The sequence below is a fragment of the Hemibagrus wyckioides genome, linkage group LG28, assembly GCF_019097595.1.
Source record: "Hemibagrus wyckioides isolate EC202008001 linkage group LG28, SWU_Hwy_1.0, whole genome shotgun sequence".
NCBI classification, from domain to species: Eukaryota; Metazoa; Chordata; class Actinopteri; order Siluriformes; family Bagridae; genus Hemibagrus; species Hemibagrus wyckioides.
The window spans coordinates 13,215,384-13,230,712 of record NC_080737.1 but is presented as its reverse complement, the minus strand read 5'-3'; the positions used below and the strand labels follow the sequence as shown (position 1 = coordinate 13,230,712).

Sequence of the window (15,329 nt, the reverse complement as noted above, 5' to 3'; positions counted from 1 at the left end):
TTGTGTAGAACAGACACGGGTTCCTGTAACACAGCAGGAATTCGCATGAAGAATCTGATACAGCCAAAATGACTTGGCTCACAACATTTAGTTGATCGTAAATGAGCTGGTGTCCAAGAAGCTCCTATCATCTTAAATATAAGTAGATTTTATCGTGAGCAAAAAGCATAGCAATTTCTTATCGCTCAGATCATATCGCTGTGAACTGTTAATTGCAAGCTGTCATGAAATTTGCCAGACAGATTTTTTTTTCAACAGCGTTAATATCAACTAATCTTAAGGTTTATACTCTGTGAAGGTCATTGTTGAGAAATCTACTTTAATAAGTTTCAGTAAAACACTACGAAGCTGCACTGCATATAGATAAATAAACACTAAAATCTCTTTTATTAAAAATGACACCTTAGTGCTGTTAAATGCTCGATTCTGATTGGTCAGTAGGTGTTGATTTAGTTTCTAACTCGTTGTGGTTCTAGTCCTGGCTGCAAGGCTTATATAAATGTGCTACAGGATAGTTTTTATACTAAAACAGCTTATACAGAGACTTGCAGCATCTTTAAAAATGTATAAAGTAAGGAAATGTTTATAGGAATTTATAGAACGAGTCTCCAGTGTGAGCTCTCTGTGACTATCAGATCTGAAACTATCTCTCAGAGTTTTCCAACATGGGGAAAGTCTTCAGGAAAGAGGGCTTTTCCTGTTTCTCAGTAACAGGACAAGCTCCTTTACTCTTATTAACTTCGTGAGAGAGAAAAAACAGAGACTGATGAGGAAACAGATGCTGTAACGTAAGTGAGAGCAGGAACAAACTTGTTTTTTGGTCGTACTGTAACCTACACATATCTACAAATAGACAGAATGTCGGATACGTTTTCTTTAATGAATGAAAAATGCTTGGAAAATTGCTTGTGGTTGTAGGAGGAGAAACATTTGTCGTTGTAGGAAAATAATCAGCTCTGGACATGTTGTAAGAGAGTTAGTATTCCACTTCAGGTCAGGCTGCTTCACACACCCTCATTGCTGGTTATTTTCCAATAACCGCAGCTTCCTGTTCAAGTAAGCCATGTTTGTCAAACAAGCCTCATCTCAAGTCAGTAAAGGATTAAGCAGCGAGGTAAATTAGCAAGATATCATCTGAGCTTAACGTCAGCTCTACTGCTCATAGATAATGTAGCAGTCTTAATGTCAAACAAGCGGTGCACATTAGAAGGCAAATACATTTACAGCGTCAGCTATTTTAGTTTTTCTACCACTACCAGGGCCAAGCTTACTCACTAAAAGAAAAGAAAAAAAAACACATCTTTTATTATTTCTTGCCAGTTACTGAAGTTTCCTATGGGGCTTCTTCAGTGAAGCCTCCAAACCAAACCATAGATCCCATAAACCTTTGGTTTTGAACCAAATCTTAGATCCTGTAAATCTTTTGGTGTGGAACCGAGAGGGGAGAATATGAAAAGCAAGACAGTAACAACCCCCCAAAGATGAGGGATATGAAACGCACTTTCCATAGTCCACAGAAAGACTGCAGAGGTGCAGCACAGCTGTGTGAAGACGAGGTTTTGGACAGAAAGACTAAACCATCAAAGCCTGCGGTGGTTTCTTGAGAGCCTAGTGCCTTCATGGGAAATCTTTCGTGAGAAGACGTGTATTGTTTATCTTGGCTGATATATTCTCCTAGGAAAACTTCAACTTGTAATAAATAATTCCCGTGCACTTCACTTATCTATCTAACGCATCTCCCTTTCTCCGTCCTGCACACAGCTGGGCTTTGCTGACCTCAACATGGCGGAGTTTGCCGGTTCAGGCTCCACCGTGCGCTGCTGTATACTGGAGGGCTACGACACCAAGAATACTCGACAGGACAACTCCATTCTGAAGGTGCGTGAGAAAAACCCGGCTACGATGCCAGCAGCCTGTGTTTAAGCTGTTTAAGTAAAGGCCTTTTTTTTTTTTTTTTTTCTTTTTTTTTTAACCATGAACTATATATGGAAATCTCCATAACTACCATTTTCCCTCCACAATCACAGCACTCATTTGCATCCACACGCTGCCTGTGTGGGAAACGTGTGACTCGAACAACCCACTCACAGCTAAATTTGAATCCTTATGCCTTTATTTAGCCTGACTCATTGTCTGCTGTATTGTCTGGAAATGAACATTTTGCACATTATGACAAACAGAACTGGTGTTAATTGTGTTTCTGTATTTTCTTAGTAGTTGTGGTGATCTAAGGTAATCGTATTTCTTGTATTTGTTTCCATTAAGGTTACTATTGGGATGACGCTTCTCTCCGGGGATCCTTGCTTTAAAACGTGAGTCATCTTTTTTTCCTGGACCGAAGTTAGGAAGCTTTTTAATAGATCTTTCCAGAAAACATGTCTATTTATACATGAAGCTTAGGAATAAACATCTAACCAGGGCATTGTTCAGCTATGGATGTATGATCGTACATCCTAATATGATGGTTTGTTTCCTGAACTTTTCCCATGTTTACTTCTGTAGTGCCACCTGCTGGCATGCGGAAAGGTGTCCTGGATCGGGTGATGATTATAAAGTCATTCCCAGCATGATAAAATAGACCCGATTGTATAAGGGCACCCGTAGTTGGTTCACAGTAGTCCCAGGAATTTTCCAGAAACAGTAATCACAATACATTACAAGACAAACAACGACGACAAGCGGTTATCTTTTAGCTCGTTATACAATAAAAACAGTCACAGTAAATGCAAATGAAGACATGTTATTATAGCTAAACAAGACGGATAACATTATTAAAATGTTAAAAATAAGGAGTTAGCATATGCAGTTGATCAAATCAACTAGTCTCAGTTATGTGCGTATCGAACGTGTACTTATCAGAATCACATTTATTTTCTCCATAAATGTGCATGTGCATGAATTTGGCCCTTTTGTCTCACTTTTTGATTGAAAACACATCACCTTCAACACATTCACCACTTTTAAGAATAGAGCTTAATAATTCATAAGCTATATTTTATTTGTACCACAGTGCTGTTGAATTCTCGATTCTGATTCAGAATTCAGAATTTGTTGATTAAATTCATAGAAATATAAATAATTATGCCTTGTTGTAATACATTATCACTTCTATAGTAGCAAGTGATTCACTAGCTCTTGTTTCACATAATATCTAATTAGAAAAAAATCTGACCTAAAGAGGCTTTTGTTTAGCATTTTTGGAAGGAGTCTTCAGTGTCTGTGCTTCGTAAACAGAGGTGAAGCTGTAACTTGTAGGTTTTCCACCAGGTCTTCAGGACAGATGACTTCTGTAACATGACAAGCTGCATTTTTTTGTCTTAATTAATGTTAATAATGAATGTGGCGAATGAAGGGAGTGACTATTTATCTGCACATCTGCTATGACAATTGATGACATCAAATGTAATTATAAACATTTAAAAAGGTATGCACTTGTATAGATATGGAAAAAATAAAACACTCCTGTATGGTAAGTGGTGTATATAAAGTACGAGGCACATAAATGTGTCGATTTCTCTCCAGGCCCCCAAGTACAGCTAAAAACACAGCCCTCGCTGGTCAGGACCCATCTCTACAGCTGGACTGTAAGGGAGAGGGCACTGGCAACAACCTGGCTCCACCCACAGGCATCAGCCCCGGAATCATCTCCACCAGCCGCACACTCAAACCCAGAGCTTCAATGCTGAGCTCAGGTGAGCCTGTTATTACACACACACACACACTCTTACTCATTCACAAACACACACAGTCACTCACTCTCAAACAGAATCTCATGTTCTGACAAGAATGCACACACACTCACTGTGTGTTTGTGTGTGTGTAGGTCTGCCAGAAGTGTTAGATGAGAACCTCTCAAGCCCGGAAGAAGTGTTCCACACAGGCCACTCGAGGAATTCTAGCTATGCCAGTCAACAGAGCAAAGTTTCAGGTGAGGCTCTCACACGGCTGTTTACGTGTATATATCTCCTTTGAATATGTTCATTGAAAATACTAAATCTTATCTAGTGATGTCTGTCCTTGCTACAGGCTACAGCACAGAGCACTCGGGCTCATCCAGTCTGACAGACCTGAGCCAGCACCGTAGGAACACGTCCACCAGCAGCAGCAACGCTTCAGCTGGGACCACCACGGCTACTGAGAGCTCAGCAGAACCGGACAAAGAGCTGGCAAAACCTGAGAAACCTCCTCGCCCACCAAGGCCTTCCATCCTCCCTAACCGACCTTCTAGGTACGAAAACCTCTGACTTGAGCACAGAGATGTTTCTGGATGCTTTAGTGATCCTCACAGAGGATTTTTGGGAGGAACAACTATGTTTGTGATGCATAAGAATGATGCTTTCTTCTGCACATTCCTCTTCCCTTCCTTGATGATTTTTTCTTTTGTTTTTTAATCTTGCTCTTCTTTTATATTAAAGATCTCCTGTGCTCTTCCTCTTCTTCATTTTTAGAATAAAGATTCTTCCGTAAAATGGTTTATTTGTTTGTGACAGATTTATCTGGCCATCTTTAAGTGTTCAGTATTTCAGCTTTTGCTATATTCCTACTTCTCCAGTAACTGGGTGGTGATGGGTATTAAATAATAATAATAATAATAATAATAATAATAATAATAATGGGGTGGTATTAAATAATAATTATAATAATTGTTTATTTATACAGTGCCATTTCTTCTAGGAGAAAGAAGGACTCTGTGGAGAACCACCCGACCTGGGTGGACGACACGCGCATGGACGCTGATGACATCGTGGAGAAGATCGTCCAGAGTCAGGACTTTGCTGACGTCAGCAACAATGAGGGTGTGTATGAAAGCTCACACATCTTAAAGTATCAGTTTTCCAAAGTGAACCCTTGGGCTGCGTCCCAAATGCTTTTACTACGTGCTATACACTTGCACTATGTACTCTAGCAGAATACAGTGGAAGAATCACACAAAGTAGTATTCATTTAAAAGACGTTTGTAAGTTGCCTGGTCCAACGGCGTGGCATCAACACCTGGTAGCCCCACCCCTCTTCCACTACATAAGCAAATCTTACAGTGTTTACTGCATGAAGTGTCCAGAATTTCACATGTTGAATAAATGCATTATCTGGGTACATGAAGTGTGAACTATGTCTTGTTGAAAACACACTGTCCATACTGTTTATACTACAAAATGGCCTTCAGTGCACAAGTATGCCATTTGGGACACACCCTTTGTCTAAGAATGCTTGGCTTGCTTGACAGATGCTCATGTTTCCCAGTTAGATCTTAACTGATGACTTTTTAATAATAGCTGTGCTAATGTTAGGTAATAGCATCACAAACCCATGTCATTAAAAACTCCTTTTGTCCTCTCTTACAGATAGCAACTTGCAGCTGTTTGTCAGTCGGGACGGTACCACTGCTCTTAGTGGCATCCAGCTGGGCAACAGGTGAGTCGGTCCAGGAGCGGCCTCCTCCACTTTAGACTTATTAACCATTTAAATTCCAATGATCCTGAATGGCAAGCATCACAAATCATGAACACACCTGTTTCATTTTCTGGCAGGGTGTCGGCGGGTGTGTTTGAGCCTGTCGTGATTGAGAGTCATTAGCGGAATCGGTCACACTCCTCCTGAATTACAAAAGACGGCCGAAATGAATGAGGATGAAGAACAAGACAGAGGGGAAGTCCTGCATCGCACTAACCAGATGTTTTGCTACTTGCAGTCTTTTTTATTGTCCTCACTGATCAGTTTATTCACACATTATAATGAGAACACCCAAAATCCTACATTGTAATAAATGCAGATGGTGGTGGGTATTTATTATTATTATTATTATTATTATTATTATTATTATTAATATTATTATTATTAATAGCCACGTGATCAAAACGATGTGTTAATGACACCCTATTTGCAAGTAAACAAACTACTTGAAATACCTGAAGTAGTCAAACACTGTGAAAAACTGTCGCTGGCCTAGGAAACATCGTATTTATGGCCTAAACGGCAGCCCTTAGGATTTTTAAGTAGAAATACGATTCATATAATGCTCAGCCTTTCAGATATTATTTAATGGTTCTGATCTGTGTGGGGTTTTTGTTTTTTTTTGGTTTTTAACCATATTTGTTTGTCTGGTTTTGCCTGCATTCGTTACACACCACTAATTGTCCCGTTTTAGTTAACCACTATCTTTTCCCTGCACTGGGAACGAGCTTATAGGAAAATTACAATATTTGGATTTTTTTTTAGCAGTGCTTTAAAACATTTTTGTTGATTGTCCACTTTTAAAGTAAGACGTATCACACATTATTATTCCACCTGGCATAAAACCCTTTTATGGTTTCGGATTTTTGTTTGCCTGCAGGTTGAAAAGATGTTTAATATCCTTACAACAGATTTTTTTGTGCAGTATTTTCCTTCAAGCAAATCATCCAAATTGTTTTAAAGCACTACAGAGTATGCATCAAATAGATTTTTGCTATTAGTTGAAATTTTCAAACCATATGACACAAAGATGAATAGACACAGAGCTGTATGGCTGGCCATACCGACACATATCATATTCGGGGTAATAAGCTTCTAGCCATTCCTCCATAGATTCCAGCCTTCTAACGTGTTTTTGTCGTATTTGTGTGTGTGTGTGTTGGAGGTATTGGATCTTTCCTCCTTCTGACTCATATGTTCTCCAGCTGGCCTGGGGAATCCCATTACAAGTCAGATTTCTTCATATGCGTAAATCCCCCAACCGAGCGTCCACGCTCATCCCACTCCCCTTCACTTTGATTATGTCCGTGCTGCAGGATTCAGCCGTGCATAAGAGTGTTAATCAAGTGTTAGTATTTTACTGCAGCGCAGTGCACCCTCATCGTCCCCTTGTGGATTTTTCTACTCCGTTTCGAACACAGAATGTGCCAGTCGTGCTGCAAAGGAAATGCGTTCATCGTCGCGGTGCAGAAACCCGTGATCTCACATGCAGCATAACGGATTGCATGCGAGAGGACGATGGAGGACGCGGTATGAAAAACCGCTTTTGTTTTGCAGGCTTAGATCAAATGATTCACAATCGCGCCACTAGACTTGGCAACAGCTTGCATGTCTCCCACTGCACCTGGTGTGCATCCAGAGACCGAGGAGTTCCCCCTCTCCCCTCCTGTGTGTGTGTGTGTGTGGTTTAGTGTTTTAAAACTCTGTGTACTGTTTTGTATTCAGTCTGAATGAGCTAACCATGAGAATGGTCATTAGAGAAAGATTGTCTCAGTTGATCTGAGCAGAAACCTTTGCACAATTTAGTTCCCATATCTTTACAGATAAAAGTGCAATGTGGGCTTGATTCAGAGAGGATCTCATGCTTCAATGCTTTAACATGTGATTTCAAGCTGGAGCGAAATTTGACAAATATACAGCATATAACATGTTTCCTTTGCATTCATATAAGGCTTTATACAATGAAAATTGTTTTCTTTTTCCATAGAATGCTCCTAACAGATAACAAGCTCTTGTATTATATCATTTAGCTGTTTATTTTAAGTCCCCGAGAAACCACTCCGTACAGCTGACATGTTAACTCAGGTTCTTCGTTTTTACTTTGAATAAAGCGGTGAGAAATGGAACCTGTTTTTGGTTTTCTAAAGATTTTGATGATTGATAGAAGCTATCTGAATGATTATACGGTTTATCGCAGTCTAGAAGCTGTAAAGGAAATGAAAAACGGTTCTTCATACAGCACATTTTTGTTCTCCAGACAACAGCTGATTGTCACCTTCCTTTTGAATATGCGATCAGATTAAATCCCTGAGAAAGTGCACGGGTCAGCTGATTATTTGGCATAGGAGCTCCACATTTTAACACCGTAATATCACCAGAAATATCATTTAAAAAATATATCAAAAGAGCAAGCTTGTTTTTATGATCAAACGACCCAATTGGCATATAAATTGTGAGATGTTTTGAACTCGTGTGTACAATGCAGTCTGTTTTGTAATTGGTGGATGTGACAAAAATTCCCAAATATGTCTGAGGAGCTTCTACTGTATAACATATAAACAGTTAGATAAGTGCGTTCGTCCGGGACGCTTCATCTAAATCAAGGGAACTTATTTTCCAAACCTAATCCTGTCTCTCGTCATGCCACACACTTTCCGTTTCCTCTATCTATTTGCAATCAGTTTTTTTTTTTGTGTGTGCCAATCCTGCTCTCAAAGGTTATCATCCACGTGCTAATGCAAATACTGTGCTGTCTTTTCGATTTTTCCAAACCAGCAGGCTGGTTTATTTTTCCGATAGCTCCCCCCCCATCTTAATTCTTATTTTCCTTAGTGATTAATAAGTATTGTGAGATGCAGCATGAGAGATGATTAATGTACACACTACTTTAAGAGGCTATATCTGCTTGCTCTTTTCCTTCTACTTTGAAAAGAGCCTCGTGCCATGCGGTCGTAATAGACTGTGATGATTTTATTTTATTTTTTATTATTATTTTTTAATCACAAACATTAACGTAATTTGCTGTGTGAGTACATTGTTGGGATGTATGAGGGGCAAAAAAAGGATGCACCATAGATAGTGTTTGTGTAATTTGCTGTTGTGAGTTCTAAATACAACGTTATGCTTGAAATGCAAAAAGTAATTTGGCTCATCGTGATGCAAAAAAACCCCCCCACACTCTGATTTACAGGCTTTTTGGTTTTCCGAGAAACGGTAAATGGTTTGTGGGTAAAATGTGGCATGTGTAGACCTTTTTATGTGAATCATTCTGGGTATTAATTACGAAATGAAACGATAAACTACACTGTGATGTTTTAGGGATGACACACACACCACACACAACAGCACTTAAAAACTAACTTACATGTAACGAAGATATACACCTTTCTGTCCGTAACTAATAACTCTGTGTCTCTATTTTGTAAATGGTTCTAAAGCTATGCACTCGGCTGAGTTCAGCCAGAAAGATTCCTTTAAAGTGGTTCATTTTACACCACTATATTCCATACAGTTATCAAATTTTTCAGTATATATTGGAAAACTTAAGATGTCTATTAAAAAAAACATTATATTTAACTCTACCACAAATTACTTTATTTTTCTGATTATATTAAATATAGAATTATGGATGAACACGTATATATTTTTTTTTTCCGATCACACGAATATTGTCTCCAAAGTTTTCTTGACCTCATGTTGTATTATTTCACGTATTATTGTTTCATGATGGATCTAAACTGTATTTCTACACTCAGATATGGATGTTTCGTATTCTGTCCTGTAAATCTGTTTATGGATGCGTATTAATGGACCGTTTGGGAGGAAATAAAGGAAATGTTGGGCATCGTATAATAAATGTTGGACTTAATGTTATTCTTTTTGTTGATTGATTATTGCTATGAAGCATCATGCAGTTTTTACAAGCTCTTTCCTGAATGATATAAAATTATTTATTCAAGTAAAAGTGTAAATCTTTAAAGATAAGAAGAGGTTAAAAGGAAAATATATATCTAAAGATCTAAAATAAATACTCTGGACATTTCACAAGAAAGTTTCACGAAGGAAAAAGACAGCTGACTAGAATGCAACAAGATGTTTTAATCGTATTTTGAGGTGGTCTGGGGTGCAGTCAGTGTTCCAGTTTATCCCAAATAATGTTCAGTGGAGTTGGAAAGGCTCAAGTTTGTCCACTCCAACTTTGAGTGTTCATGGATCTCGCTTTATGCCTCTTAGTTCTAGAGAAACTGTAATGCTAAAACATAGGAACACATTTTACACAAGTATGTGCTCTGAACTTTGTGGTTTAGGGAAGAACAGTTTAGGGAAGAAATGTGACAGTGATGGTCAGATGTCCACATACATTTGGCCATATTGTGTCACTCTGACAATATAAGTTAGCTGAATTAAATATATAAAGTATGTGTAGCAGCAGTTGCCTTACATTTATAGATATTAGGCTTAATTCTCCCTGTCAACAACCTGAAGCCTGTCTTACTTCAGAGAAAAGGAGCGACGTAGTGTTTGAAAATGAAGAGATTTTCTTTGCAATGTAGTATGCAAAAGTCAAAAGTTTAGTACACTATGTGGGGAATTAAGGGGATTTTGGACAAACAGGAGTGTGACACATACATATAAAATGTTTCACAAAAAAACATTCGGGACAGAAGCAAAAACTAAACTGATCAGGCATAACATTATGAGCAGTGAGAGGTGAAGTGAATAACACTGATGATCTCCTCATCATGGCACCTGTTAGTGGGTGGGATATATTAGGCAGCAGGTGAACATTTTGTCCTCAAAGTTGATGTGTTAGAAGCAGAAAATATGGACAAGCGTAAGGATTTGAGCGAGTTTGACAAGGGCCAAATTGTGATGGCTAGACCACTGGATCAGAGCATCTCCAAAATTACAGCTCTTGTGGGGTGTTCCCGGTCTGCAGTGGTCAGTATCTATCAAAAGTGGTCTAAGGAAGGAACAGTGGTGAACTGGAGACAGGGTCATGGACGGCCAAGGCTCATTGATGCATGTGGGGAGTGAAGGCTGGACTGTGTGCTACGATCCAACAGACGAGCTACTGTTGCTCAAATTGCTGAAGAAGTTAATGCTGGTTCTGATAGAAAGGTGTCAGAATACACAGTGCATCACAGTTTGTTATGTATGGGGCTGCAAAGCCCATGCTGACCCCTGTGCACTGCCGAAAGTAGCAACAATAGAGTGTCGTGGGCAATGTTCTGCTGGGAAACCTTGGGTCCTGCCATCCATGTGGATGTTACTTTGACACGTACCACCTACCTAAGCATTGTTGCAGACCATCTACACCATTTCATTGAAATGGTATTCCCTGATGGCTGTGGTCTCTTTCAGCAGGATGATGCACCGTGCCACAAAGCAAAAATGGTTCAGGAACGAGTTTGAGGTGTTGAGCTCCAGATTCCCCAGATCTCAATCTAAATCGAGTATCTGAACAAACAAGTCTGATCCATGGAGGCCCCACCTCGCAATTTAGAGCACTTAAAGGATCTGCTGCTAACATCTTGGTGCCAGATACCACAGCACACCTTCAGGCATCTAGTAGAGACAGTGCCTCGACGGGTCAAGGGCTGTTTTGGCAGCAAAAAAAGGGGGGACCAACACAATATTAAGCAGGTGGTCATAATGTTAAGGCTATGGCCTTAACATTGGTCGAGTTGTGCTCTGTCGCCATCTGGTGGCGGACCCTGCATCTTAATTCGCCTCCTATCCGCCCTAAACAGTACCGAGATCAGATTTAACACGTCCCAAAAGTTCCCGGATGTTCTACTATTTCCGGTAGATTTTCGAGGAAAGATCCGTGGACACGTTTTCAACTAAAATTGTCCACAACTCCCTTGCTTCGCTGCAAAAAAAAAAAAAAAAAAAAATCAAGAGAATGTTGAACTAAATTACATGGTAAATAAATTCTATAAGGAATAATGAATAAAGATGCTTAGATGCGACAAAGAGGATGATTACAGCGAGTAGGCGTAACTAGGCAACAGCGTTCACTTCCGTCACATGACGTGTCAGTGTGTCCCAGATACTTGCGTATCTTTTTTATTTTTTACTACACACATTTAAAATGATATTTTATTATCTTTTATTAAAAGAGTTCGTACTTTAAGTGCGTAGTATACACAGGCGAAATGACCCACAGCATACATTTCCCAGTGTTCATTCGGTAGTTGACCGGAAACGGGAAGCGCAAACCGGAAAAGGTGACAGGTTCGACATGGTAAGGCAATAAAAACCTTATTGTTGTGTTTACGCTTATTTACTTACGTGTTATTTAGACGGGGTTAAAAAATGTTGCACATATTTATCATGTATAAATGTACTGTTAATGGAGTGCTGGTTAACTCCTTGATCAGCAGGTTTAACATCCTAGTAGTGTTTATTATGTTTAAATAACTACTCGGATCTGAATGTCCATCATTACAGTAACATCATTACAGCATTACACTCACAATTACACATACATTTTATAAACTGGAGGCATGTAGTGATAATGGAACTTAATAAAAAAGATGAGAATTATTTCAAACTAACCAAATGAGCTCCTTTAAGTTCAATTCTGACTTCATAAATACATTTCATATAGAAATGAAGCCATTTGTCTATAAAGGGACATAAAACTGACATAATAACGAGAAATGATTCATTCTATACATGTATTTTATAGTTTCGAATGGACACCGATCAGGCATAACATTATGACCACGCGCGTAATATTGTGTCCCCCCTCCCTCCCCCCTTTGCTGCCAAAACACGACAAACTGTTATGCCCTGTGTATTCTGACATCTTTCTATCAGAACCAGCATTAACTTCTTCAGCAATCTGAGCAACAGTCTGTTGGATCGGATCACACGGGCCAGCCTTCACTCCCCATGTGTATCAATGAGCCTTGGCCGCCCATGACCCTGTCACTGGCTCACCACTGTTCCTTCCTTGAACCACTTTTGATAGATACTGACCACTGCAGACCGGGAACACCCCACAAGAGCTGCAGTTTTGGAGAAGCTCTGATCCAGTGGTCTAGCCATCACAGTTTGGCCCTTGTCAAACTCGCTCAAATCCTTACGCTTGTTCATTTTTCCTGCTTCTAACACATCAACTTTGTGGACACAATGTTCACTTGCTGCCTAATATATCCCACCCACTAACACAGAGGTGTCCAATCTTATCCGCAAAGGGCCAGTGTGGGTGCAGGTTTTCATTCCAACTGAGCAGAAGCCACACCTGAGTCTACTGAAAGCCAAGATCTGTTGATTAGCCAGTTGGAATCAGGTGTAGCTTCTGCTTGGTTTGTATGAAAACCTGAACCCACACCAGCCCTTTCTGGATAAGCTTGGACACCCCTGCACTAACAGGTGCCATGATGAGGAGATAATCAGTGTTATTCACTTCACCTGTCACTGCTCATAGTGTTATGCCTGATCAGTGTATGTTGATTAAAAAAATGCTTCCAACACAGATTTTAAGCTGTTGGTGTCCTAGGTCTGTGACCTATTGAACCAGTGTTAATGTATTCATTGACAGAGATTTTAAAGCACTCTTGTAAGTCGCTCTGGATAAGATCGTCTGCCGAATGCCAGAAATGTAAATGTAATGACTCAAAGTCTGTATAAACATCCATGCATTTTTGGATAAAACCCTGGCTGTAACATTGTAATAATAACTTTGACCTTTGTCTTTTGAAAAGGCAAGCGGAGCAGATCAAGCTGTAGGTTTGGGCCTCGTTGGCTTCAGTCTCTTACTGTTCACATACTACACCATATGGGTTATTGTCCTGGTAAGTGGAATAAATATTTGCACAGTAAAATGACTTTCTAAGTACCTTTGCTTTCAAAATGGCATTTTTCCTGTTTGCCTTTTTGTTGTTGTTGTTTTAGTTAAGCATCATTTCTTCTTAACTGATATGAAAATGATCGTAGAGGATGTTTGTGTTTACGTTATAGTGGATAGTGATTTTTTTTTTACTGCTGGATATCCTTTCTTTGCTGCATTATTTTAACTTAACCACTAAAATTTAAGGTCAAAATATTCTGCCCAGATATTCATCAGTCTAACATAATACTGAATGAACTGCATGCAGATGAGAAAATTAGAATATAATTGATGAGTGATGACATGTCTGTGTAGTATCCCAAATGATAATTCTTGCACACTGCACACTCATGCAGACTGTGATGTGTACTCATGAAGAATAAAATATGCAAGGATTTTGCTCATTTTTAAATGATTTTAATGCAAATCCCAGAGTGTAAATGATCCATGAATGTCTCCTTTCTTTTCAGCCATTTGTCGACAGCGATCACGCGATCCACAGCTATTTTCTTCCTCGAGAGTACTCTGTCATACTTCCTGGTGTAGCAGCATTGATACTCTTACTCTGTGTTGGTAGGTTCAGCAAACAGAAGGTCCGTCCCAAATCGCATACTTATACGCTGTTCTATATTGCGGTGTAGTGTAAATAGTGTGAGTAGTTTGTTCCAGCAAGAAGTACCAGAATGGTGCATTTATTCAACTGTAATAAAGAATAACAGAATAAAGAAAGCATGGAATGTTGGACACTTCATGCACTCATGCAACATAGTGGAAGAGGGGCGGGGCTGACACTGGATGAGAAAACTTTTCAAGCTGGCTGAAGACACTCCGATGGACAGGATATCTCACAAATATATTTTAAATGAAGTCATGTTTTAAAACTAGACCATAATGTGCGGTTGACATCATTTGGGAAATGGCTTCCTATTGGGAAGAAATCGTTAGTGTTTCATTTCAGACAACCCTACCCTTCTTAAATTAATACACTAGACAGTAGAGTAAATATGTGCAAAGTGTGAGTGTATAGTGTGTAGTATCTCATTTGGGATGCAGCTCTATTTATTCATTCATTTATTAATTAATTTATTTTCAAATAAAAACAATATTCCTATAACATGCCCCTTACTTGATACACGTCTTGCTATATGACTAACTTCCATGTTTTTCAGGTACCTTCATCGGAATAGTAACATGGAAGAATCGTAAACCAAAGAAAGCCGACTAGGACTCAAATAAGGGACGTGATGATGACTCAAAAAAGGACGTGATTATAACTCAGCCTGGGTACCAGCTCCTGCGCGAAAGTCTCATTAGTGTTAAACCGTTCTCTCAAGCTTCCTGGCTTTTCATGTAGCAGACAGGAAATGACCAATGAGTGTAAAGGAGCCTATTAGAGACCACAAACGGTAAAAATGTTTACTCATTAATGTATATGTGGAGACTTCATTCTAATCCAGATGAAAATAAGCATTACTCTCCTATCTGCTGTTACACTGTGCACAGTTTTTGTGTTCAGTAACCACTAAAACATTACTGTTATGCATTTTTGCCCGCCTGTTAGGTTGTAAATAGAGATAAATGTGTGCTAGTAAAGTATAAAAAGGCACCACATGCTCAGTGCTGATTGATGAGATGTTAATAAGAGATGGTACACATATCAGTTTTTTTTGTACACGCTGCAATAAATGATTATTACATAAATCTGTGCATTGTGTCTTACCTTTCTATAAGGTTGCTAATATGGTTATATTATTAATCTGCGAAATGAGTACGAATGTCCAGTTTGGACTGTTGCTTGACAGAGACATGTCCATGTTATGCTGATATGCTTATTGAGGGATTTTCAACGCTGTGTACGCTTACTGGCCATGTTATTAAACACAATAACCTTGAAAGTCTACATTGTGGTTTAAAAGTAAAAGTCTAAAGCCAGTTTAACATGCATAATTTGTGTTATTTATCTGCTTGCCCTTCATCAGTGTGATGGAAAAAATATCTGCTCAGTCCTGTTGGTCCAGTCACTAGCTGACAAATT

The 15,329-nt window shown here is 39.1% G+C and overlaps 2 protein-coding genes across 5 annotated transcripts in view; both read left to right on the top strand.

Annotated features, from left to right (window-relative positions):
- eeig1b (estrogen-induced osteoclastogenesis regulator 1b) overlaps positions 1-7,856 on the top strand; it is a 44,798-nt gene extending 36,942 nt beyond the window's left edge. The window contains exons 6-13 of one of the 4 annotated variants that reach the window (XM_058382771.1): positions 1,762-1,878; positions 2,266-2,312; positions 3,523-3,692; positions 3,824-3,928; positions 4,027-4,228; positions 4,675-4,796; positions 5,343-5,412; positions 5,529-7,856. In XM_058382771.1, the coding sequence (XP_058238754.1) occupies positions 1,762-1,878; positions 2,266-2,312; positions 3,523-3,692; positions 3,824-3,928; positions 4,027-4,228; positions 4,675-4,796; positions 5,343-5,412; positions 5,529-5,574 (879 nt within the window). In that variant the 3' untranslated portion in view covers positions 5,575-7,856. Of the gene's footprint in view, positions 1-1,761; positions 1,879-2,265; positions 2,313-3,522; positions 3,693-3,823; positions 3,929-4,005; positions 4,229-4,659; positions 4,797-5,342; positions 5,413-5,528 lie in introns of all 4 variants that reach the window. The other 3 variants (XM_058382770.1, XM_058382769.1, XM_058382768.1) reach the window with 3 other exon arrangements.
- A 3,706-nt stretch (positions 7,857-11,562) lies between these two features.
- On the top strand, positions 11,563-14,999 carry dpm2 (dolichyl-phosphate mannosyltransferase subunit 2, regulatory). The gene is made up of 4 exons (XM_058382517.1): positions 11,563-11,701; positions 13,170-13,259; positions 13,765-13,867; positions 14,464-14,999. The coding sequence occupies exons 1-4, from the start codon at positions 11,699-11,701 to the stop codon at positions 14,517-14,519; spliced, it is 252 nt and encodes an 83-aa protein (XP_058238500.1). The 5' UTR covers positions 11,563-11,698; the 3' UTR covers positions 14,520-14,999.
- The last annotated feature ends 330 nt before the right edge of the window (positions 15,000-15,329 follow it).

What these genes read in the sequence shown, in the direction of transcription:
- dpm2 (XM_058382517.1), top strand. An exon ending in CCATATGGGTTATTGTCCTG is followed by an intron (nt 13,260 to 13,764) that starts GTAAGTGGAATA and finishes CTTTCTTTTCAG; the next exon opens with CCATTTGTCGACAGCGATCA. An exon ending in GATACTCTTACTCTGTGTTG is followed by an intron (nt 13,868 to 14,463) that starts GTAGGTTCAGCA and finishes CATGTTTTTCAG; the next exon opens with GTACCTTCATCGGAATAGTA.